The sequence below is a fragment of the Populus alba genome, chromosome 15, assembly GCF_005239225.2.
Source record: "Populus alba chromosome 15, ASM523922v2, whole genome shotgun sequence".
NCBI lineage: Eukaryota > Viridiplantae > Streptophyta > Magnoliopsida > Malpighiales > Salicaceae > Populus > Populus alba.
Genome location: NC_133298.1, coordinates 2,921,912 through 2,946,784, shown reverse-complemented (window position 1 = coordinate 2,946,784; position 24,873 = coordinate 2,921,912). Strand labels below are relative to the sequence as shown.

General features: G+C 34.7%; 2 protein-coding genes across 3 annotated transcripts; one reads left to right on the top strand and one right to left on the bottom strand.

The window, feature by feature from the left end:
* The first annotated feature begins 1,968 nt into the window (after positions 1-1,968).
* LOC118058637 (putative E3 ubiquitin-protein ligase LIN-2) lies at positions 1,969-6,494 on the top strand. Of its 2 annotated transcripts, none has more exons than XM_035071357.2 (7): positions 1,969-3,321; positions 3,423-3,561; positions 3,671-4,644; positions 4,736-4,883; positions 4,997-5,233; positions 5,458-5,712; positions 6,028-6,494. In XM_035071357.2, exons 1-7 carry the CDS (start codon positions 2,276-2,278, stop codon positions 6,052-6,054), a joined length of 2,826 nt encoding a protein of 941 aa, XP_034927248.1. In that variant the 5' UTR covers positions 1,969-2,275; the 3' UTR covers positions 6,055-6,494. The 2 variants fall into 2 exon arrangements, with proteins under 2 accessions (XP_034927248.1, XP_034927246.1); XM_035071355.2 differs by having other exon boundaries at positions 1,970-3,321; positions 5,458-5,755.
* A 2,414-nt stretch (positions 6,495-8,908) lies between these two features.
* On the bottom strand, positions 8,909-14,967 carry LOC118058641 (protein argonaute 2). The gene is made up of 3 exons (XM_035071364.2): positions 14,373-14,967; positions 11,764-12,922; positions 8,909-10,715 (listed from the first exon to the last, which is right to left on the bottom strand). The coding sequence occupies exons 1-3, from the start codon at positions 14,866-14,868 to the stop codon at positions 9,275-9,277; spliced, it is 3,096 nt and encodes a 1,031-aa protein (XP_034927255.1). The 5' UTR covers positions 14,869-14,967; the 3' UTR covers positions 8,909-9,274.
* Positions 14,968-24,873: the final 9,906 nt, after the last annotated feature.

Sequence of the window (24,873 nt, the reverse complement as noted above, 5' to 3'; positions counted from 1 at the left end):
CAGCATTAGTTTTATCTACTAGGTATATATAACTTCCACAAAGAGCATCTCCCCTTGTTAACTTAGCATTTAAGATAGAAAAAATATTAAACAAAAATGACAGAAACATATTTAGTTTAAAGAAATAAAAACAAAAAAATATAAAATAAAATTATTTTAATGAATTCTTATTTTTTAAAATAAAAAATACATGGAAAATGTTTTTTCTGTCTCTACTCTCTTCATCTCTTCCATCTCAAGATAATAAACAAACGTTAATTAAATGTTTTTTTTTCCATATTTTTTTTTTACTACATGTTTTATATATTAAAACTAGATTCTTAATTCATTTGATATTAAAACACTCTGCTTGCAATATTGTAAAATTCTGTTTTTTTCACTATTTTTTTCCCCCTTAAATCCATCTTGAATGATAATAATGGAAGGAATAAAGGCACCTTACCATTACCATTTTGGCTATGAAATCCTTCAAGATGACTCAAAAGGATCATTGATTCATAAATAGGCGAACAAGCTACAAGTAGAGATCAATTGAATTAGTTGCATGGACCCATCAATCATGAAAGAAATACAGCGACCCGTGAATGCATTTCTTTTCAAATAAAAAGTTGAAGGGTCAATATCAACCCATCAAATTTTCTTCTATATAAGATCCAACATCTGCCTCGGTATACACTATTCTATCACCGTTTGAAAGTGAAATCAATCAGCCATGTCTTCACAAAGTTGCTCCGATGATTTTTCTTTCTTTGAAATTATCTCCTTAAGTATCAATCCCACTTGAAAAAAGTCTTTTCTAACTATTTATTTGGACAATTCATTTGATTTGATCATCAAATCAATAAGGAATCTAGATTATTGATTCAAGAGGGCCTAGTTGAAAAACAAAAATCCTTTCAATTCCCAACATCATGTTGTGTGTTGCTGGGGTTCTTGTTATTTATAAAACTACAATAAATTCAATTAATCATTACTTAATTTTTAACTAATTTATAGTTATATAATTTTGCTTGACATGTATGTTAATACAAATAGTGAAGTGTACAAGATTCTGTCCTGTCAATAAATGTATGTATACGAACTAGCTGTTTTGTAGCTGGCTAGACTAGCAGACCAGTGGCTGGGGTAAAAACTAAATCTCCTACGATTAAATATGATTTTTCCATAGAGTTTTCAAGCTTTTTTTCATCTCAATTGATTCTGCAACTCATTAATGGTCAAATTGTACATGTTTACACACACACACACAAAACAATACAAGATACAAAAGTTCAGCGTTTTTTCCATAGAAATATCTTAATACTTTGTGGACCCAATTGAGAAAAATATTCTTTGAAAACCCTCCATTGGACTTTGAATTATATATTATGGCTATATGGGGGCTAATTTGAGGTTTGTAAAAAAACAAAGGACTAATATAAAAATTAATACTACAAAACATAGGTTTCGAAGGCTCAAATTTGAGTTGTAATTGAAACACTTCATAACTAAAGACAAGAGGAAGATCGCAACAACCATATCAAAATAATATTTTCCTTTTCTTCTCTTTTGAACTCTTTTCTTCTCTTTTCATGAACACCAATCATGATCTAATTATTTTATCTTTGAACATTAGAACTAGAACCCTTTTACTGTTTTGTTCTGGTAAAAGGTATAAAAATAAATTTAATAAAAATTCAATACTTCACTGGCTATATTATAAAGCTGTACTTAGTCCAATGGCACTTTGCCCCCAAAAGACAAATCTTGAACTGGCACTCGAAAGTACTGGACAAGGCAACATCGATCATGCAATGTCATTGAGACTAGATGTTGTTCTGCGCGCTGATCGCTTCTAATTTTCATGAATTTGTTGATTTCTGCTACTTCTGTCAGTGTGGGTCCTGTTCATGCTAGGCATTTCATATGCTTCCCCTAGTTTCAAAAATTGTTTTTTTTCTTGCTTGCTTGATTGATCCATCCATTCATCTCAGGCCATATCACATCCCTGTCTCCCTCGTGTTTTAACTTACTGTATTTTATGAGGAATTGTATTTGTTGGGTTTGATTGGTGGGAGTTTTAACTGATGTAACTAATTTGAACCGGGCCGGTTTGCCTAAAGAAAATCACCCCGAGTTCTCTCTGTCCTTATTTGTGTGTCTTTCTTAACCACTTTCTTGCATTTTCTTGCTTCTATAGCTGTACTTCGTTATCTATTCTTGGTTGTGAAGGAATGTCAGTGAACCTTTTGACACTAAATTCTTCTCTCCAAAACCAAACTCAATTCACCTAGAAATGGCTTCCTTGAATCAGTTGCTCGCCGAGGAAGGATTTGAGCACAGAAGTTTCTTGAGAAATAGGGCACAGGTGAAGCCTAGAGACAGATTGATTAGACCAGAAGAGTCTGTAATATTGCCTATACATGTTTGCCATGACCAGAAAAGACCCCATTCTTCCAAGAAGAAGACCGATAAGGCCTCCATTCGAAAAGGGTCGTCAATATTTTCATCGAGGAGAGTGAGTTCGGATACGGAGAGATTGCAGTCTAAGTCATTGTTGAGGGGAGAAGATCCTGCAATTGATGAAATAGCTATTAGAGCAGTGGTATCTATACTCAGTGGTTATATAGGCAGGTACACAAAAGATGTGAGTTTTAGGGAGATGATTAGAGAGAAGTGCAGCTCTTGCTTGGTGGGAAGAGGCATGGGTTCGGATGATGGGATTTTTGGGAATATGGAGTCGGGAATGGAAAGCATTGAGAAGTTGGTTGAAGAGCAAGCAACAAGAAAGGAGTTGAAGGTGGAGTCATTGAAAAACTCAATCCAGCTTTTGAACATTGTTGCTTCATTGAATTCTAAGAAATCCGGGAATGGTTCCACTTGTGGTGTTCCCAATTCACATCTCTCAGCTTGTGCTCAATTGTACTTGTCTATTGTTTACAAGCTAGAGAAGAATGACAGGACATCTGCCAGGCATCTGCTTCATGTTTTTTGCGATGCGCCATTTTTAGCAAGGACTCACTTGCTTCCTGATCTTTGGGAGCATTTCCTTCTTCCCCATCTTCTTCATCTTAAAGTTTGGTACCATGAGGAGCTTGAATTTCTCTCAGGCTCCCAGCATGTTGAGATGGAAAGAAGGGTGAAAACTTTGAGTAAGGTCTATAATGACCAGATGGATATGGGAACAATCCAGTTTGCTCTTTACTATAAAGAGTGGCTCAAGGTTGGGGCTAAAACTCCTTCTGTTCCAGCCATCCCTTTGCCATCTAGATCAAGTTATGCACCATCAATGAGGAGATCATCGGATTCTTATTACTCTCGTTCCTCCATCAACACAAACTTGTAAGTCATTGATCACCATTTCCAAGTTTATTTTTCAAAATTAGAAAAAAGGTCTTGACAGTATGTTATTTGCTTTATGATTTTTGTGTTAATCTCAAAAGATACCGAGCTGTGTTTGGCCCCACGCTAGAACGCCAATCGATGGACTTCGATTCTCGAAATAGAGCTTCAATGGATACATGGAGCATAGAGGAAGAAAAGGTGTGCATAGATGAATACAAAGATTGCAATTATGCTACTGTGAGTATCTTTGTCCCTATTCCCGAAACTCTGCTACCACCTTCCTATTTCTAACTAAAGTCTACTGCTTTATTGGAGAATACAATCAATAGTTTTCTAATTTTTACAGAATAAGAAGACGAGGACTCCTCGAAGGCCATCGAGTCAAAATTATGGAATTTCGAAAAATGATAAACGGCATGAGCCTCAGAAATCAGACTATTTTAGGCTCTTTTCCTGCCAAAGTGCGTTATCAGAATGCCTGGTTAATGGAAACATCATAGTCAGGAGTGATTCAATCAGGAATGAAGAGACAATCCATCTCCCTCCTAGTGATCTAAGTAGAGCCATTAGCACTATTTGCTCCTCAGATAGTCTAGCTGAGTGTGAAATTGCAATCCATGTCACTGCCAAAGCCTGGTTGGACTCACCTGGCAGTAACGTAATTGAAGGTGCTTTATCAAAGGCACCTGTGATTGAAGGGTTGCTTGAGGTCTTGTTTGCTTCCACTGATGATGAAGTTCTAGAGCTGGCAATATCTATTCTCGCAGAGCTTGTAACAAGAAATGAAGCAAATAGGCTAATAGTACTAAACTCTGATCCACAGCTCAAGATCTTCATGAAACTCTTAAAAAGTAGCAGTTTATTTCTCAAAGCTGCTGTTCTGCTTTACCTGTCGAAGCCGAAGGCAAAACAGATGGTTCCTATTGAGTGGGTAGCACTAGTCCTTCGAGTTTTAGAGTTTGGAGGCCAGTTGCAGACCTTATTCACAGTAAGGTGCATGCCTCAAAAGGCAGCAATGTACTTCTTAGACCAACTTCTAACAGGTTTTGATGAAGATAGGAACTTAGAGAATGCTAGTCAAGTTGTTTCCCTGGGAGGATTGAGCTTGTTGGCAAGGACCTTTGAAGTAGGAGACGTTATCGAGAGAAACCATGCTGCTACCCTCATGTTATGTTGCATTCGAGCTAATGGGAGCTGTCGGAACTACTTAGCTGACAATTTGAACAAGACTTCTCTCCTTGAGCTCATTATTCTTGGTATCCAGAAGAAGTATAATGGGTGTGCATTCAATTTACTAGCGGAGCTACTGTGCCTGAGTAGGTATGAATTTTCTAGTTTCACTTCTGTAAAACATGTTTAGTAAGCTTACTATTCAATTTGTATTCTGATTAATCTGAGGAAATGTGAGCAGAAGAACACGGATCGTTAAATTCTTAACGGGACTCAATAATGGATGGGGTGGCTTGAACACCATGCACATCTTTCTAGTCTATCTCCAGAGATCTTCGCCTGAAGAACGCCCGCTGGTTGCGGCAGTTCTCTTACAGCTTGAGCTTCTGGTAAGTCCATTTGTAAGTAAGCTAATGGTCCATTTTCGGTGCTGAGACCAAAATACTAGTTTATAACAGTTTGGATTCAAAATCTTGAACAATAAGTAGCAGTGATGTTGCAGGGAGATCTTTCGAAGTCCAGTTTGTATAGGGATGAAGCAGTTGAGGCAATCACAGAATCTTTAGATTGCCCCAGCACAAAGGTTCAAGAACAATCCTCAAAAGCTCTCTTGATGTTGGGAGGCTGTTTTTCATACAGTGGAGAGGCGACCGCAGAAGATTGGCTTTTACAACAAGCAGGCTTCCATGAGAGATTACGAGAATCATTTCGACAAAAGGAAATAGTTGATGGGAACTTGGTAAGCTTTAATATAGCAACATACCAGCAAACCAAATTCACGTTTAGAAAAAGTTCAAGCCTGAAGAAAAATGAGTACAAGGGAGGAGTGGTTCTTCTGGTGCTGCATTTTTTAATTTGTCACATTAGTCTTTTTAACAAATGAATTAGCAGTAGTTTGGTGACAAAAAAAAATTTACACTCCCCTGTATAATGATTGCTTGTGTTATTTGAATGGCCAACTAGAATGAAGAGGAAGATGCGATGGAAGATTGGCAAAGGAAAGTAGCAGTAGTCTTGCTCAACAGTGGCAGCAAGAGTTTTCTGGCTGCCCTTTCGAATTCCATTGCCAATGGCATCCCAAATTTAGTGCAATCAAGCCTCTTCACTGTTGCATGGATGAGCAGAATCCTGCTTCCAGTAACAAATGAAAATTCAATCTCAAAATTTCAGCCGCAACTGCTAGAATTACCACATTATGACAAAGCTCTAATTGAAAGAGTGAGTCCATCTTTTTCACCGCAGCATCTCATAAAAAGTTCAGGTATGATGTTCTTGATCATTGATTTTTGTGTGAAAAGTATATAGAAGGGTGTTTTATCTTCTGTTTTCTCGCCAAAAAAAAAAGAAGGCAAACTAGTTAAGATTCTTCAAAACCTAAGAAGAACACATGGGATTTATGCAAAATAAAGATGAGCTTAAAGGGATTATTTTAGTTCTAGCATGTCTGCAAATGAGTTCAAACCTGTCATATTTGAGAATTGATATCTTTTAGAAGGTTATCTGACTCCTTAACCTATCATTATCTGTTGACAGAATATCTCTCAATGCTTTCAACATTGAATAAAGAGTTGATAGATCCTCTTCGAAATCCTTTGTGACTTGGATAGCTTATCAGCCTATCTTGTCAATCAACACAAGCAATTACAGGAATCAAGAAGTGCAAGCACAACGTTGAAGATTTTCATATTGTACGACGTCGCAGAGTGGGAGGTTAGAGCTTTTGTTCCTCAAGAGGAGTTTGTTACATGTTCTTCTTCTCGTCTTGCCAATTTTATACACTTTCTTGGTTTCTGAATGTATGTATACTGCATAGGAATAGTTCCAGTGTGAGGTCTCTTCTCACTTTCATTGATTTTGTAAAAAGCTACATCTCAATATTGAAGTAGATTTCTCCAATTCTCAGAAAAGCTTCAGATTTGAAGAGATAATATTCTTCTGTATGCACCTCATTAGCCTCAAAAGACTTGGCTGGGAATTTCACATTGAACATTATCTCTGCATCTTTCCAACTCACACACACATGCAATGGTCGCCATCTACAGTCCCCTTGCAGCTTACATTTGTCTCCACTGGCCAAGCCTACCTGTCACTCCACACTCCTACTGTCTCAGGTTTTAAATTTTCTCTTTAAAATTTATGCAGGTGTCTTTCTCAACTATGTGATGCCCATGTTCCCTACATATTTGAATTCTACTGATATCACCTAAAAACAGCAAATTTTAGTGTTCTGGTCTTGCAGTTCCCTTTGGTGAAAGGAGGGTATAAAATTCCAAGAAAAAAATACAGTATGAGTGGCAATTATCTGAAAGAATGTATGTCCTATCCAGTTATATTGTCTTCTTCTTGTTCTTGGGGTCCCCTCCGTCTGCAGAAAATGTTAAGCTATGGTCCCAGTTCCACATGAATGCCACTATTACTCTACCTAATAGAACAAAAACACAACATTCCACAATAATTTGAGCCATGGAGTCCCAGTTCCACATGAATGACACTATTGCTCAACGTAATAGAACAAAAAACACAACATTCCACATTAATTTGAACCATAGAGTCATGAGTAATCCAAATTTCCAGGAATCTTAAAGAAGGACCACAGCTGAAAAAATCCAATGTACCAAACGTGAAGGTAAGGCATCTATGTAAGAGTAGATTCTTACAAGATTGTACATGCATGTAGTTCCATAACTCCAAGCCCTAATGTCCTCTGATACCTTCAAATCCAATCATCTCGATTAAGAAATCATAAGTGCATGGATGCCATAGAATTATCTATTGCAGCAAAAGAAGACCTCTGACTGACATGACAAGAGCATTGATTTGGCATCAATATATTAAAAGCATCCCAAAAGGCATTTCGTGTCTTTTAAGCAGCTGAAGAGTACCAGTTTTGTACAAGATTATGAAGCAATGATTAGAGAACTTTCATGAAAATACAAAGCATTTGCTCCCATAGTTATAGGTCCAAAAATGTCTAGCTCCTAATAACTTTGATTAGCTATAGAGATACTTGGGATTATAGTTAACCTGGAAAATCACTCTTATATAGTCTTTGCAGTGACATTGCCTGAAAGAAATGACAGTTCTGAATCTTGTTTTTATTTTTCACAGACATCTGAGAGTATTTTACAGCAAGTCTATCAAACATTAAAAAAAAAGAAAAAAGGAGCATAGTTTGAATTCAAAACTAACAATGTCACCTTCCATGCAGTCTTACAGAAAAGGGTTAGTATCTCCATGCCTACCATGGATTAGATCTTTCTTAACTAGTAAGGATTCAACTACTTTATTTCATCTTTAAAGTATATAGAAAACAAAAATCAAATTAATATTTGTTTATCTATGTGTATACCTATTAAACTTGATTTGAGAATCTACTTGGCATAAATTTTGAGTGATAAATTAAATATAGTAACTTAAAAATTTTTAAAAATAAGTTTTTATTTTTAAAAAAATTAATGGATTTTGATTCGGCCATCAATATTTTTCAATCAAGATAAAAGTATCTATCCTATTAAATTGAATTGTCATTTATTTAATATTTTTATTAAAATCTCAAACTCCAAAAAACTAAGTCATGAATTAAAATAAAATGCAATCTTTATATTCAAATAATTGAAAGCTGTAGAATTCATGAAAGACAACAAAAAAAAAAGATATGGAAAAAAACAAAAAGATTAACTTGGACACCACTTATACGTTATACTGTCATTGACATCATACTGACCCCAAAGTTTTGGCTTTGTACATCTAGAAAGCAATCTCTCATTGCTTTAGGATAATGTTTTGAAATAGAAAAAATAGAGATAATAAAAACAAAAATATATTGGTTGAAATAATAAAAATAAAAATATAAAATAAATTTATTTTTTAAAATAATTTTTTATATTATTCAAAATAAGAAATACAAAGAAATATTTATCATCTATCTTTATTGTTTGTCTTTTCTATTCCAAAATAGTAATTAAACATAACGAGATAACATCTGTCGTTAATTAAGATGCAAGTTAGTCATCTGATGATGAAATGGTAAATAACGGTGGAAAAGCCAGATTATCATAATCTGAAAATGTGTAATAAATGTCATTTCAGATGCTTCCAGGATGGGCTGGTAATTTGTATCCTCGCTGCTAACATGTAATTGTTCATCACCTACGTAAAACAAATTTTGGGTTTCTAGCAGTGTTCTTCAGTGACAGAGGACCTGTGATCCCAACAAATATATGCCATGTGAGCAGCAAGGGAAAGAATGTCCTCTCAGGACTGAATACCAAAATTATTTGAGTTCAATCTATTTGTTTGCACCAAATCTATCTGATTTCTTTGAAACTCCAGGCATAGGTAACAGGGAAAATCACACAGGGACTAGCAGCAATGTATAACTGATAAGAAATAAAGGATCAATCACAGAGGCATATGAACAGCATCAAAAGAAACGTAGTTTCAAATTCGAAACCAACAACAATGTCAAGAACTGTAGTGCCATCAAACGTCTTAACGCACATGAAGCTTAGTAATAGCAACCAAGATCCGATGAGAAAACACATAGAAAACGAACCATCCAAACGGAAAACAAACCTAAATGACATGCCATTCCTCCAATTCCCATGGTCTGTGAAACCATGGGAAATACAGAGGAGTTTCCAGATAGTTAGATTCACGCACAAACTCCACTATTTGATTTGCCTAGTAAAGGTGCAAGCTTGTGTAACATCATTTCCAAAAGAGAATCGGTGGCAATCTCCTTCACCGCCAAAAGAGATGGAGACTTGCCTGCAGATTTTCAAACAAAAAACATGATGTTTTCCAGGTCTGCATGCAGCGTAAAGAACCTCTCTTCCAGCGAAGCTGCCGTTGAAAGTGATGATGAAGTCCTCGAAGATGATGAAGATGGAGACTGCCCTTCCATTACTGCCTCATGGTAAAGCCTTCCTCTATAAGCAACAAGGTCAGCATAGTAGACTGGTGGGACTAATGACACAGGTTTTGTGCAACGAGCAAAAGTGAAGCACAAGTTGTATATGAGCCTCTGCAAGTCGTCCGAACTGAGACCATGCTCATCCCATAGAACATAATAATGCGTGGGCTTGCTTGTCCCAAGGCTTCCGTAGTGGCTACAGAGGTAAAAGTCATACTCAAAAGGATGAACAATTGTTGTGTCCACAACCGTGCCTGGAGACACATTGCCAGTAGATCCCTCATCCCCAGGAAAAAGACGAGTCTGGTGCCGTTTCTGGGCAACAATGAGTGTTATGGTTGGGGTGTAATTGATTGACTTGAATGCCTTCATGATGTCCATTAACTCTTCATTAAGAACCATATCAAACTGGCCCTCACTGACCCCATCACGAAAAATCACAATCTTCTCAGGTTTCGCTTTATTGAGCAGGGAATAACATTCAACAAGCTCCAAGCACATATCACCAAAATTCAGAATCTGCTCTTTACGATGATACTGAGGACGAACTCGAGCTGCATAGCGGTTTGCAGCTGGCCAATTTATAGTACCAACAACAGCTGCAATGGATGGACTCGTTTTGTTTTGAGCACCAGGATGGTTGACATCAGCCCCGATGAACATGACACGGTTTTCATTCCCAAAGTACGGGAGTCTGCCACTGAGCTCTGCATTGCTTCCTCCAAGCTTAGCATTAATCTTGAGACCAAGATTGGCAAGGTACTGATCCTTTCCTTCATTTGCAGGAGTGGACAAACAACATTGTGTCACAATACCAACTTTGGTTTCAGAAATCCATTTGAGACACTTGTAACCAGGATCCTTCCTTGACATGACACACAGAATAAATTGCAACTGGCCTCCGCAGCTTTTGTGAGCCCGTTCATTGACTGTTTCAAGTTGTTCACGAAGCACATCAACATTAGAGAACTTCCGCATGCTAGTAGGTTGATAAAAGAGAGGCTCCTCCATGCGAATCCCCAGATTCTGGCATCGAGCAATCAGCTTAGGGATGAATCGCCGCGGATTTAATCGGTCTTGATAATCATCAGAGCTGAAGTCAAGAACAGCCCATCGCTCAATTGGTTTCCCTTCAACCACTCCTTTCCCAACAAGATTCCATTGGCACTTTTCCTTGTCAACTGGTATTTTAATCACCCTGCCATCGGGGGCACCTACCTTCAATTCAGGTGGCCCAATCACACGACCCATCAATGAGGTCATATTCTTGCTGACTTCTACTCCAAAATTTCGGATAATCTCTCCACTGCAAACAAAATAATAAACAACATGAGGAACCCATCCTCTACTTTAACCAAGAATATCATATCGCAAGTTACATAACATACCCAGAATGCTTATCATATTTAAGAGTTCCACGCTTGCTTCTGTAATATTATGCAAGTGTACCATACAATAATCGCGCCCGTGTAAAATGATGCAAGCATACCATGCAAAAAAGACACTTCCCAGACTTGAGATTTTAATCTTGACAGAAAATTAGTCATTTCTGAGATCCTCAGATAGGCAAGACTTGAATATGCATTGTATATTCCTCTGTCAAGAACTATAATATTAATTGTATTCAGGGTGCACATTCCATAAAAACCACATGTTTGAGCAGCAGCTGTATTCACCAGGGTGACATACCATGATACTAACAATGACATGATCGACAACCATAAATACATATGATGCGACTATGACATTGCCTGTGACTGTAAAGAATCCTTGTTGCTTAGACAAATCCCAGCAGAAAAATGAAGCTGTCGTGCAGTTGGATAAAATAACATTACTTTCAGCAGTTTTATCAAATGCTACTGTCACAATCAACACAGCATTTAATTAAATATGTAATAGGGAACATACAAAGGATGAAAAAGTTATAAACAAATTGGAAAGCAACAATCAATCACAAAACCATCTCGATTCATTATTCTTTGTGAAATATCAAAGAACAATCTTAATCAAAAAGCTTAGGCTATTAGGTGATGATCCAAGAATGGTTTTATATTACTCTCTAAAACACCCTTCATGTAAAAGCTTTTTGGATTTAAAATTTACATATACCAACCATTACTTTGTACTTATTTTTTTTATGAATTTTATTAATTAGAATGGGATGGTAATATTCTAACACAAATATTTGATCATCAAGGCTTTATTTTTACATCAACGAACAATCTCAATCTAAAAACTTAAACTATTAGGTGAAGCTTTTACTATCTAACATGAAGCAAACAGAACACCTGTGTAAAAGATATGAGCTTCAATAATGTATCAGAATGAAAAGGCAACGTGTTGCATATACATACCTACAAGGTCCATCTCCATCCTGCACCATCCTGCATATTGTTTTCTGTCTATCCTTTGGATTTGCTAGTGAGAATTTCTTCAAGATCTTGGCTTCAGTTTCCTTCAGATACTCTTTTGGAAATACTTGCCCCTCAACCAAGACACAGAACTCCATTGGTACATAGTTCTTCATCTTGCTTCTCATCTCTAGGCAAGGGATATCTTGATGCACTATATCTCTGTGATATTTTTGCCTGAAATATTCAACAAGCCTAACATTCTGCGAAGCCTTGCCATCTGGATCTTCTTGAGGAAATGTAATAGATTGAGCGTCATCTCTCGTCAACCCTGTAATGACATATTTTTGTTTGGTGACACGGTGAGTCACTCTAACTTTCAGTCCCCTCAGCACACCTTCCACAGCCCTCCTAAAGCTTCTAAAATTATATAAATTAAACCCAGAAATATGTTTTGTCAAGAATTCTATCACAGAAAGTGGCTCATGAAATGACAGAACAGAATAGTCCAAGCATAAAGCTATGCCTTGGGAGGTCGGTTTGAGGCTATGTTGGCATCCTCTAGATGCTATGATTCCATGCCCAAGGTGAATTTGATGATCTCTAACAGAATGGAAGCTACGGGAAGCAGAGATCATTGTCCTAGCTGGGTGCTCCTTCACCACGACATCCATCCCTTGCAATATGTCACGAGGTGTTGAGCGAAGTTTCCCGCCCAAGTAATCCTTCAGCTTGTGCATCTCAAGTTCATTCACAAGCTTTATGGTAAACAGGTAAGAACGTGGTTTGGCATCTTCTGCCTCAGAGACCTGCACTTTAAATGTTCCAGTGGGCAAGGAAACTGCACTGAAAATGTTCTTCTCCCCGTCATAAGCAGTCATAGCACGAGGAAACGAAGAAGGATCATCAGCAAATAACTTATCCCTGATCATTGCTAAATTGGACTTTGAAATTTTCCCAGGCCTGCCATGCTCTGGAAGCACTTCTTGCTTGATATTAACATCATAATGCCGTATGATGCTCTTAGGATTGAACTTGACAAGAAAATGATTTACAAGAAGTCTAGGAGTTCGGACAGCCAGTTTGCCACCTTTATCTGGTCGTAGAACTGGACTAATCCTATTAGCACTGACAGAAGCCAATCCTTTTGGCACATTAGGACCTGCAAAGAAAAGAGAGCTTATCCCGTTAATGTTTCCAACATATGACAAATTCAAAGTATCCAATTGTTGCTATAAAAGAATTATTGAATCTTGGAATAGACAGATATTCAGCATCTAGTTGCTCTATCTGCAGTTGCCCTGACTTCATATTCATTCAAGATTGAAAAAAGAAGAAGAAGATACTGTCCCAAAACCAATTTGTTAATAAAGACAATAAAAGGATGAGCATGATCTCTTTGCTACATTGTTGCGTTAGCTACAGATAATAACTATCTGAACTTAGTTGAACTTTGAATTTCAAGCATAACATCATCCACTAACTATTTTCTAAACCCATGTTGTTAAAAGCAAGACAAGGACAGTAAAAAGTTGAAAAACTTCTTATCAAAGTCTTGAACACACTGTCCAGGAGATTTATCCCCATTTTGTCTAACAATTTAAGAAAAATACAAAAATTAAAACGACAAAGATCCACGAAAATTAAACACAGTTTGAATTGACTGCTATACAGTTTCAAATTTGGCTTCCTCCTAAATTGGTGAGCATAGTCAAAATTCAGAATTGCAACTTTTTGCTGTTATGCACCTAAGAAGTATGCAAGTGGTGAATCTTACACGTAAATATTACAACAAAATGAAATTCAAAACATATCTGGAAGAAATGATCAGGTTGTCAACAATTACAGGTCTCAGAAATAGAGTATCTCACCGATCGCACATCAACCAATCAAAATTTCATTATGTAACACTCTCATGATATCGTTAAGGCATTTCTTAGAATGTAGAGACTAATATACCCAACAACAAAGGTAAGAACGCCCAGAAAATGAAAAAAAAAATAACAAGAGAATTGATCAAGGATCACTGCATTGCCAGTAGAAAGATACCATTCCAGTTTGGTAATTAACAATAAACAAAGTCCAAAAGACCCAAGTCTGGTACACGACAAGTCATGAATATCACTCCTATTTCATATGCAATGCAAAACAAAGTTACTTCATTAAACAAACTAAAAAGAACAAAACCGCAAAGCCCAGAAACACAGACCATAAATATGGTCCACGTTTGAGAACACAGTTTAACCCGTTTCTAAAAATTTTGTATTTTTTTATTTAAAATTAATACTTTTTTCAATATTTGTATATTGATGTACTGAGAAATTACTTTTAAAAAACAACAACTTCTCCAAACACCCTTTAAATTATAACTCTTCCGTTCCAAAACATATCCGGAACAACATAAGTTTGAAAGCCCAGAAACAAAAATCCCTTCTTTTTATTCATCTTGAAAAAAATCAACAAAAAGTTTCAAGCTTGAACCGAAAAAGACATACTAATTCATCAAACAACAAAAATATTAACCACGACCATTTCATATTCTTTGCAAATCATCAGCAACCGAACTGAATACACAGAAAGCAATATACTTGATAAACAAAAAAGATGCTTACGAGGTTCAAGATCACCAGAAGAACTAGAACCAGAAGCCCAATTGCTAGATGGACTCTCATTAACAGGTCTTGAAGGTCCCTTTCCTCCCCCAGTTTCTGACACCTGGTCTCTCCTTCCTTCTTCACTATCACCACGGACTTCCCAGCCCCATCTAGGCCCCATTTCACCACTTTGACTGGTTGGAGCACCTCCATGCCGCTCTGAATGTGATCCACCACCCCTTGTGCCCTCCAGTCCACCAACACTTTGACCGGGTGGAGGACCACCACCGCTACGTTGATTGTTTGGTCTCCAATGCTGACGTGGACCGCCAGCACGACCAGCACCATCATACCCGCTAGCTCGACCACCGCCGCCATACCCGCTTGCACGACCACCATCATACCCGCCACTACGGCCACCATCTCTTCCTCCCCCTCCATAACCTCCTCTACCACCACTGTACCGACCACCATGACCACCTCTTCCTCCGCCTCGATAGCCTGCTCTCTCCATGGGATAAATCGGGAGTAACTCGGTAATAAACCGGGTCTGAACACAGTAAACAAAGAAAACTCAAGTGAAGTTTTGGAATAAAATGCAAGAAAGTTGCGAGCTTAGGCAACTTACAGCGAAAAAATATCTAAATTTGTTAAGAGTTAAGCTTTAAATAGTAGAAATATTCCCATTTGTTTAAAATTCAAGTGAGGTTTTGGAATAAAATGCAAGAAAGTTGGGAGCTTAGGCAGCTTACAGCGAAAAAATATTAAGAGCTAAGCTTTAAATAGTAGAAATATTCCCATTTGTTTAAAATTTTCATAGTTTATAGACTTTTTTACATAAAATTATTTAAATAGAATAAAATCTAAATCATTAAAATTTAAGAAAAGATCCTAAAATAATTAGAAAAAAAAATCCTTGAAACATTCCATTCTCTAGCCTGGATTTGAATATGTTTTTAAACTTGGATATTGTTTTTCTTAATATTTTTATAAAAAGCATGATATTTAAGATATATTAACTAGATTTTAATCCAATTCAATAATTAAATTAAAGATTATAAGTTTATAACTATTTTTATAAAAAATATCATTTGATTATACAGCGTCATGAACTTTTCAGTAATTTCAATAGGCTTGGAATATAATTTAGTAAAGCCAGAGATTGTGCTTTCGGTGAGTTGGATTTTTAGGGTAAATAAAAGGGAATTTACGTGGGATGCAAGGAAAGTGCTTAGCTGGTGGGATATCGAAAAGAAACTCAAAATATCCTTCGTCCGTAGTTAAGAGCTTGAAATCTTTTTATATTAACACAAAAAAAAAATTAATAATGTGTTTTTAGTTGTTTTATATTCTTCATTTTGTTAAGTAAAAGAAGTAGCTATAAGGATAGAGTAGTAATTCACTTATTTCCCCTTTACGCTTTTAAAATTGCTAAGAGCGTTTGCTTGTCTGGCACTCTTGGGAAGAAGGGCATTAATGATGATAGAAATTTAAGGGAAAAAAAACAGAGAAGTGTTAAGGAAGAATCCAGAAGGTTTCGGTGGAAAACTAGGAATAAAGTGGGGGCCACGTAGAAGCCGGTTTTAAGGAAACCGTGTTCATGAAAAATACTCATGTTGTTTTGCACAAATATTATCAATAATTAAGTTAACCTTTTCTGATTTTTTTGTGTCTTCAGCTTGTTAATTAATATTGTATTATAGGACAAATTCAGTTATAATTAAGTATCAATAACCATGTAATTAGTTGTTAACATTTTATTCTTTAGTTTTGTCATGTTAAATGTAATTTATTAGCGCTACATTGATATGTTGATTTAGTATCTAATTAGTTTTAATAAAAAATTTAGATTAATTTGTAGTCTAGCCAAAAAATTTTAATTTTTATAAAATAAACTTATCTTTTTCAAAACAATATGTTAATGATTTTTTTTAATAATTTCTAGATTAATTCATTTTAATACATGACTCGAGCCTTATACTAAATTAACTTATTTAAAATTCTAATAAATTTGCGTGCATAATTATATAAAATGTCAAGAATGAAGGCATGTAATTAACACCAATTGGTTTGGAATTGGGATTTTGTTGCATTATTCTAAATCGTTTGGCTGATTTTTCTAAGGTGATTGTCATACGAATCTCTTATAAATTAAGCAAGCATCCGGACTGTGTGGTTCTTGTTTAATCTATGAAGATATTCATTGGTTTTGGATTATAGTAAATGAAAGTGGACATTCTAAAGTAATGTATGGTGCGAATTCTTTTTTTACAGGACTTTGATTCCAAGGCAGAATATTCTATATAAAAAAAATCATTATATGTGATGATTTTCATTTCTTATTAATTAAATTCATTGTTTAAAATCTCTATAACAAATATTATTTTACAGGACTTTGCTTAATTATTTTTTGTAATGGTCAATGAATTACTTGTAATTTATAATTATTTTTATTTAAGTACATGTACTATTTATTTTTTCTATTCAAGTACTTGTATTTATAAAATTAGATCAATCAACTACCTCTGTTAATTTATGTCACAAATTTTGTTAATGGAGCAGTTATTTGACTTATTTCTCTGTCAACGAGTCATGTATTGGAAATCGACAAAGATAAATGGCATATGAGGAACTTGTACTTCATGATTTTTCTTAGGATAAATGACTTAAAAAATTTTGTTGTTTTATTTTATATGAATTTTTGTTTGAGAGTCTTATAATTGTTTTTTAAATTAAATTTTATTTAGATATGTATCAAAATAATAATATATTTTTTATTTTTTAAAAAATTATTTTTAAAATTAGTGTATCAAAATGATCTAAAAATATCAAAAAAAAAATTCAATTTTTTTTAAAATATTTTTAAAAATAAAAAAAAGTTTTATATTTTAATTTTTTAATGAAAAACAAAAAAGTTAAAAAATAACAAGACCATGGCCAATTCGGATACAGGGTCCGCTTGTACTAGAGGTAACTGGAATGTCAGCTCAATTGTAACGAAAGGTGATGAAAGTGATAACATTTTTATGAGTACAACTGTACAAGTGCTCAAACAGTAAAAAGATCAAACAGGTACTCAAATACAAAAAGTTATAAAGTACAAGTACTTGATTAAAAATTAATAAAATTTCAACCTGGATACCTAGCAGAGAATTAATTGGCTATCATATTAATATTCCGGCAACAAAATCAACCACGATACTTGATTGCTCAAATCTCATAAGGATTCGTACTCAAATAAAAAATAATAATCAATACATGTCACGGGTACATGAACTCTTTTTTTTACGAGAAAAATTATAGGCACTAATGACAATTGATGGCATCATAATTGAGCCTTTGAAAAAATAAGAATAGAAGTTTGGGTGGCAATGTCAATGAGGCACGAGCCTTTTCATATTTAGCATTTCTAGAGAAGATTATTATATAGGAATAAGTATTGGTGTTTTTTTTTTTTTATTGTGTTATAGAAATGAGTTCGGTGATGCTTTTTTGGTTGGAAGGCTTGTGCTAACATGAGAGATGACTTCGAAGCTACAATTATAAAAATAAAGAATAAAACCAGGCTCAAGGGTATGATATCATCCACCCGTAAATCTATGAGGCATTGTTGGAAGAGCTTTGCATATTGCATCATTGTCTTATGTGAAATGTTCTAAAATACATCTCATGTTTTGCATGTATTATCAGGTTTTATAAGTTCTTCATAGTTGTTTAAGCTATCGTTTATTGAAACATAGTTTTTGAAAAGTTGAGCGTGTAGTATTCTAGAATAAAATGGATATTATTCCACTTAGTGGGGCTTGTGTTCAAGATCTTGCTGATATATGAATCTCATCTCATACTTAGGTCTTTTTTCTATAAGAGATGCAGTGAAGCTCAAACAGAGATTGATGGCAACTAGATCCTCGTTTAGAGTGTTTCATGTGAAAACAATGGGTTTAGTTCATTCTAAGTATAGGACTAAATCGTTACTCGCTTCCTTGTCACTCTATTCTATCTCTTCATGAAATTAGAGTTGTCATTAAACATTCAACGATGCATGTAAGTGTTGTGCATAAGAATAAATGCAAAGATGTAGGTGCATCATTGAGTATCTGCATCTGATGTGAGAGTTGTTTGAGACTCGAGAGAGTTAGAGCCCCTATGAAATGGAGATCAATTACTCTTTCTTTTTCTAGAGTTTAGTCAGTCATAAAAAGAGTTTTTCAATGAAAATTGAAAGGTATGAAACAAGAATAAACTAGTTTTTCATTTAGTCTCCATAAACAACCCCAAATGATAAAGTTGTGAGAAAACTTCAAATAAAAATTGGATTTTTCACGGGTTGCGATTCCAGACCAAGACGTGTAAGTTTGATTATGGGCTTGATCATTCTAGAAAAAACAAGTCTCTCATAGAACAGTTGACTCTTTGTTGTTTAAATCAGTAGATATATGAGATAAATAATATATGAGATAATTGAGAGAAGATGTATAGTGAAATTGAAATGTTTAATATGAGACCATTGTTTGGCTTTTTTGTATAACTAGTGAACTAAGTATTTAAATCTTGTATACCATGAAGAGTTGGATAATAATTAATTGGTAAAAATATTTGACATCATCATCGAATATATAAGTAAAAGCATAAAAAGTTTGTTTGCATATACAGTGTGAGACGTCAGGTCCTAACTTGTAATTTCAAAAAAGTACATGTCCAGGATAGCGCTAACATGTTGTAAAGGCAGTAGTATATCTAGGCTGCTACTTAAACTAACTGCTCTTCTCTCTTTATTTATTTTTTTAAATGTGGGACCATCAACATTCATTTGCTATATTATATAATGTAAATAAATAATACAATTTTTTTTTTTTTTGAAGTTGAAGAGAGTTATCAAAACACATTGTTTTGTTTTTTAAAATAATCGATATTTGTGACAATTAAATATTATTCTTACACCCCCTAACTTTAACCGCCGACCCTAATATATCTTTTTTTTTTTTTTTTATCAAATATCATGACCGAGCATGGACTCTAATTTATTTCCTTTTCCTTTTCTTTTTGAAATTTCTATTATATAACTATCATCTCAAAAGGGCAAAAAAAACTTGCAATGAGCTCATAATCCTGATCCAATCCTCTTGGGCTGTGCAGATAACTTCTGCAGCCTAGGCCTAAAGCTATAAGGAAATTTGGACCGACTCAAGGTCTCTCTCTCTCTCTCTCTCTCTCTCTATACACACACACACACAGAGTACAGAGACGCCTAAAATTCTCTAAATTGTGTGCTAAGTGCTAAGACATGGGATTAATATCTCCTCTCACATGAATCCCAGAGAGAGAGAGAGAGAGAGGCAGTGGTCGTTGTTCATGCAAACCCTTCTACCTCTTTCTGTCTCTCTGGGTCTCCTGGTTAGAGGATCACAAAACAATGCATGTGAACCGGGTCCATACAATGAAGAATCCAATCTGGTTAGGTTTTCGCCATCTATTTTGCCTGCACCTTTAAGTTTCACGAATCATGGAGTTGTTCTTCAAGAATTTAACTATATTCATAGCTTTTGTAACCCAGGTGATATGCATTGAAATTGCTCTAAAAAAGAATAAAGATCAATCTTGCACCTTGCCCTCTGATGATTTACTTAACCTGCTCTGATGATATCTACTTGCGATTCTGCTGAGCCTAAATCTATCGATTCTCAAGACCATCCGTCTTTAGCTTTGCTAACATGGTGATTTTGATACTCGATTTCTTTTTCTTTGATTATGGAATTGGAGTTTTAATAATACCATGAGTTCTTGATGCTAGATATTTCATACACGGACCCAGAAAATGGCTTAGTTGCCATAAACATATCATAGACTTTTAAAGAACATGGGCCTGATCCTCAGACAAAAATTTGGCGGGTTTGGGTCAGTAATGAAATATTGGTATAGTTGTCGTGTGTGTTTGCAGTTGTGGTTAGAATGAAAATCTTACATATTTGTTGTTTTAAATTAATTATTAATTTTTTAATATTTTTTTTGTATACGATGAATTTAAAAAATAAATTTTTCTCTCTTTTATTTTCTTTCTCGGGTCATCATTAGGCAACCAATTATGATCATTGTAGCAATTTTCATGTTTTCATTTATTTAGTATATAAATTCATTCTAAAATTATTCAAAAAAAAATATATATCTAATTTTTTTATTTATCTTTTAAACCAAATATATTTATATATTTTTCTATTTTGTGCAACTTAAAAAACCAAAGACTTTAGCAACAACGAAACAAGTTGGTTGACTCCAATCAAAATTGTAAGAAATTCATACCGGTCACTATAATTTTAGGTTTATTTTATCATGGTATCTATATTCTTAATTTTTTTTCCATAATATTTTGAGCATATTCAATGTTGCATGATAGCTGAAATTCTTATTTTGGAGACCCCTCCGCTGGTTAATCATAAAATGAAGAAGACAAAGCAGCCATTAATTAAACCAACATTGTTTTTAATCGTTTATTTACATCAAACAAGAAAATACATTAGTTCACGGGCTAACTTCCTGCTCTGCTCAGGCATCTTGCATGGTTTGGTAGCAAAAGGCCAATGCTCTTTCCGGCCACTGCAGCTTCACAGCAAAGTCATGCCTGACATTGCCAAAAAGATCATAAATCTGACAGGTAAAAACAAAAATTATAAATGTTATATACTTAGAGTGATAATATTAAAGAATGTATGAATTATATTGGATTTAAGAAATTATAAATGCTTGAATTTAGGTTTTTATATTGTGCTTAACAATATTTATATTATAATCCATTAATTGGATAAGATAAGTTTAGGTGTGAAGCAATTCTTCTTCCTTTCTACTAAATTTGATGCTTTTTTAATGTGTTTTTTCAGTTTATTTGATATTTGTATTTAGTTTAAGACTTGTAAATTAAAAATAATTATAAGAACTAATATCTCTATTTAAATTTGAATTTTGAAATCATGATGGCATGGAGATGTTAATACTTCGACCTCCAATAAACAACACCTTAATCTTGAATTCTTTGAGAATTTCATTATTATTATTTATTATTTATTAATATAGATATTCAGATCAACTTGCGTGTACCTTGATTAACCCTACAAATCTTGAAATTAACAATTATATAAGTCTCTATTGACTATAAGAAAATTTATTATTATTATTATAACAAGATAACTTTGAGATTGAAATTTTTTAAAAGAAAAAAAGAATTAGCTCCAATGAGCTACAAATTCATTAGATCTATATTTTTCTCAGAAATATTTTTTATTATTTCCTCCTTTGGATTATTTTCTGTATCGGACTTTATATATATAGTTGACTTGGATTTTCTTCCAAGGCAGGAAGGAATAAGGAGGGAGGAGCTAGGCTCCAAGGAGGAGATAGATAGCCACGTGAGTTGCCCAAACAACTGTGACGCCCAACATGCACACTGCAATTCCAGACAAAATGCTTTTGCTATGCGAACCACCGTGGAGATTCCTTTTCTTGGACATGCTATCCTGTTCAAGGGACACATGCCTAGAGATCAGCCATGATAAGTATATTAAAAAGTTTTTTTTTAATTAGCACAGTAAATACAAAAAATTATTAGTGCAACACAGTTTTGAAAACGGTTAGGTGAAATATGACACTTTCATCTTATTGTATTTTTAGAAATGTGATAAAATGAAAGTTTAATTATCTTACTCAATTAATTAACTAGTTAGATTAAATTGTATTAACTGATTGATCATTTTATATAAAAATTATAATTTTTATGATTTTTTTTTTAAATAACTTTTATGAGTCAAAATATATATCTTTTATCTAACTTGTATGCTAAAAAATAAAATTCTAATTAAAATTTTTAAAAGTTATTATTCATATCGTATTTGTCCTCTATTTTTCAAAGAGTAAAGACTATTTGCGATAGTGTTTTGGTTTTTTACATAGTTTTAAAACCCGGACCGGCCCGGCGGGTTGACCCGGGACCCAGGCATGGAACCGGTCCGGGTGGAGGCCAAAACCCGCTTGGGAATTGGCCCGACCAGACCCGGTCGACCCGGTTGACCCGGCAAGACCCGGCCCAAACCCGTTGACTTTTTTTTTTTTTTTGCTAAAACGACGTTGTTTTGATTTTTTTTTTAAAAATTAAAAAATAAATTTTGACCGGCCGACCCGGCGACCCGGTCGAGACCCGGTGACCCGATCAAAACCCGGGCCTTGGACCGGGCCGGGTCTTAAAACTATGGTTTTTTACATTGATTTTGTTGTTATTTTTAGGTTTTGTTAGGGGTAACTTGGTAATTTTAAGTTTTTTAAATATTATTAAAAAAAAGAAGCTAATGTGTGTGTTTTCGAGTGTCATGGCCTTCGCGTTAGGTGTGATCATTTTCGGTTTGGTTTGATTTTTACTTATAAAAATAACCAAACTGAAATTTTATAAAATACAAAAAAATAAAACCAAAACCGAATTAAAAACCGGTTCCAACCGACTAGTTTCATTTCGGTTCAGTTTGATTATTTTATATTAATATCAAAACCCAACCCACCGGTTTCGGTTCGGTTTGATTATTTTATATTTAAAACTAAAAAACTATATTGTTTTTTGGGCTGTTTTTAGACTTTCTAATCGGTTTTTACGATGAGCTTGGTTTTGGTTCGGTTATTTTATATTTTTTTAACTAAACCGGTTCGGTTCAATTGAGGTTTTTCGATTTCAGGCTTACGAAACTAAAACCAAACCAAACCAAGTATTTTTTTAAATATTCTAATCGGTTTTTTTTATGGTTTGATTTTTTTCAACTGTTTTTTTTTAATTTTCTCAGTTTAATTGGTTTTTTATTTTTTTTTGCTAACTTTTACTTCGTGCCATTCAAGTGATGCAAGAAGGATTGTACGGTGGCTAAAGTCCTGCTTCTGCTGTGACGCGTCGTTCTTTTTCTTGCGGTGTGGTGCGTGCTAGTTTTCTTTTTTAGTGTTGTATTTTTTGAAGTTTTTTTATTTTAATCTTTAATATTAGATTATTAGGCTTTGAAGTTTATAATTTTATTTCATTTTTCTTTATTATTTTTTCAATCTCATATTTCAAAACGTATTTTATTTAACCATGTATTTTTTCAAAATCATCATAACTTGAATATATTTTTTAAAAGTTAAAAAATTTAACTAGACCCGCGATAGAGCGTGGCAAATTCCCATTTAAAAAAAAGGGCAAACGAACGAATAAAACGACAGGCAAGATTCTTTGTGTCAGTTTTCATCTGAAAAATACCCTCCATGAGCGTGCGCATGTATATCCATGTGGCAGGCATGTACCCTCAGAACGACAGTTTGGCTGGACTCACCTTCTTTCTCCTGCTTTTATTTTATTTCTTGCTCAAATCGCACCAAAACTCCTATTTATTTCCTGCTGCTCAAAGTCAAGGTTGGACTCGCGGTTGAGTCCTTTCACCTGGCCACCATCCCTCCTTGCAATTTCGGCCATTTGTATTTCCAATGCCCATCAACATCATAAATGGGAGCCCTCCACCTTCGTCCACATTATCATGGAAAGGATGATTCGTGATGTATCAGCTGTCAACAATGGCCTCTCCTATCGGCTGTATTATATATTGCCTTCTCTTTTTTCATCACAGAAGTTTGTACAGCATTGAAAAGGTGGAAGAGGGGCTTGATGCTTTCCTACTTGTTGTTTTACTTGTAGGCTGGTAACAATCATCAAGCAAGGCTGGCTATATTCAAGATTTTAATTATATATTTTTTTTTTTAATTTTCAGTGGGTGTCCGGGCTAGCTTACACGTACCACGACTAATCTACGGCCCTTGAACATCCTGCAAACCCCAGTAGTATGTAAGACACCGCGGGGTGACAGACGTGCACAATAAAATTTTGAAACCAGGTACAGAGGAAGGAAAACAAGCCCCTTTCCACCGCTAGACCAAGATCTCAAGTGCAATTTTAATTATATTTTTGAATGTAGAAAAATGATGATCCTTTTTCAATGGTGCTTTGTGTTCAATTTTTTCTCCCCCATTTTCCACCACATTTTATTTTCTTGACGTTTTCTTCATTCCATTCTTCCCTCTTTGGTTGTTCAGGTGATACAAATTTCAATACTTGATGAGTTTAGTAAAAAAATACTGAAGTCTTTTGATTGCTTTAATAGTGTTTTAAAATTAATTGTGTGCATTGAAATTCAACTTTATTTCTCAAAGGTTAAAAGGAATGAGAGGGTACTACTTACTAGCATATATGTTACCTATATATTGTTTCTAAATTCTTCTCATCATGCATGCTCAAGTTCAAGATTTGTCCTCCCTCTCCCCTCCCCCTCCGATGCTTCTGACACAATACAAATAACACCCCCTTGGTCAATGCTTGAACAACTTCTTCAATCAAGAATCATCATGGTGTTAAAATTAATATGCTGAACTCGTCTGTTGGCCATGGTCAACTCAACGTGACCTAGAATCCAAACCAGGGAAGGCAGCGAATTTCCAGTTATTGTATAAGGGAAGGTGCAAAATCAAA

Coding starts and splice junctions, on each gene's coding strand:
- LOC118058641 (XM_035071364.2), bottom strand. CDS start 14,868: ATGGAGAGAGCAGGCTATCGAGGCGGAGGAAGAGGTGGTCATGGTGGT. Junction 12,923..14,372: donor TTCTGGTGATCTTGAACCTC/GTAAGCATCTTT, acceptor TTTTCTTTGCAG/GTCCTAATGTGCCAAAAGGA. Junction 10,716..11,763: donor GATGGAGATGGACCTTGTAG/GTATGTATATGC, acceptor TTTTGTTTGCAG/TGGAGAGATTATCCGAAATT.
- LOC118058637 (XM_035071355.2), top strand. CDS start 2,276: ATGGCTTCCTTGAATCAGTTGCTCGCCGAGGAAGGATTTGAGCACAGA. Junction 3,562..3,670: donor AAGATTGCAATTATGCTACT/GTGAGTATCTTT, acceptor TAATTTTTACAG/AATAAGAAGACGAGGACTCC. Junction 5,756..6,027: donor GCATCTCATAAAAAGTTCAG/GTATGATGTTCT, acceptor ATCTGTTGACAG/AATATCTCTCAATGCTTTCA.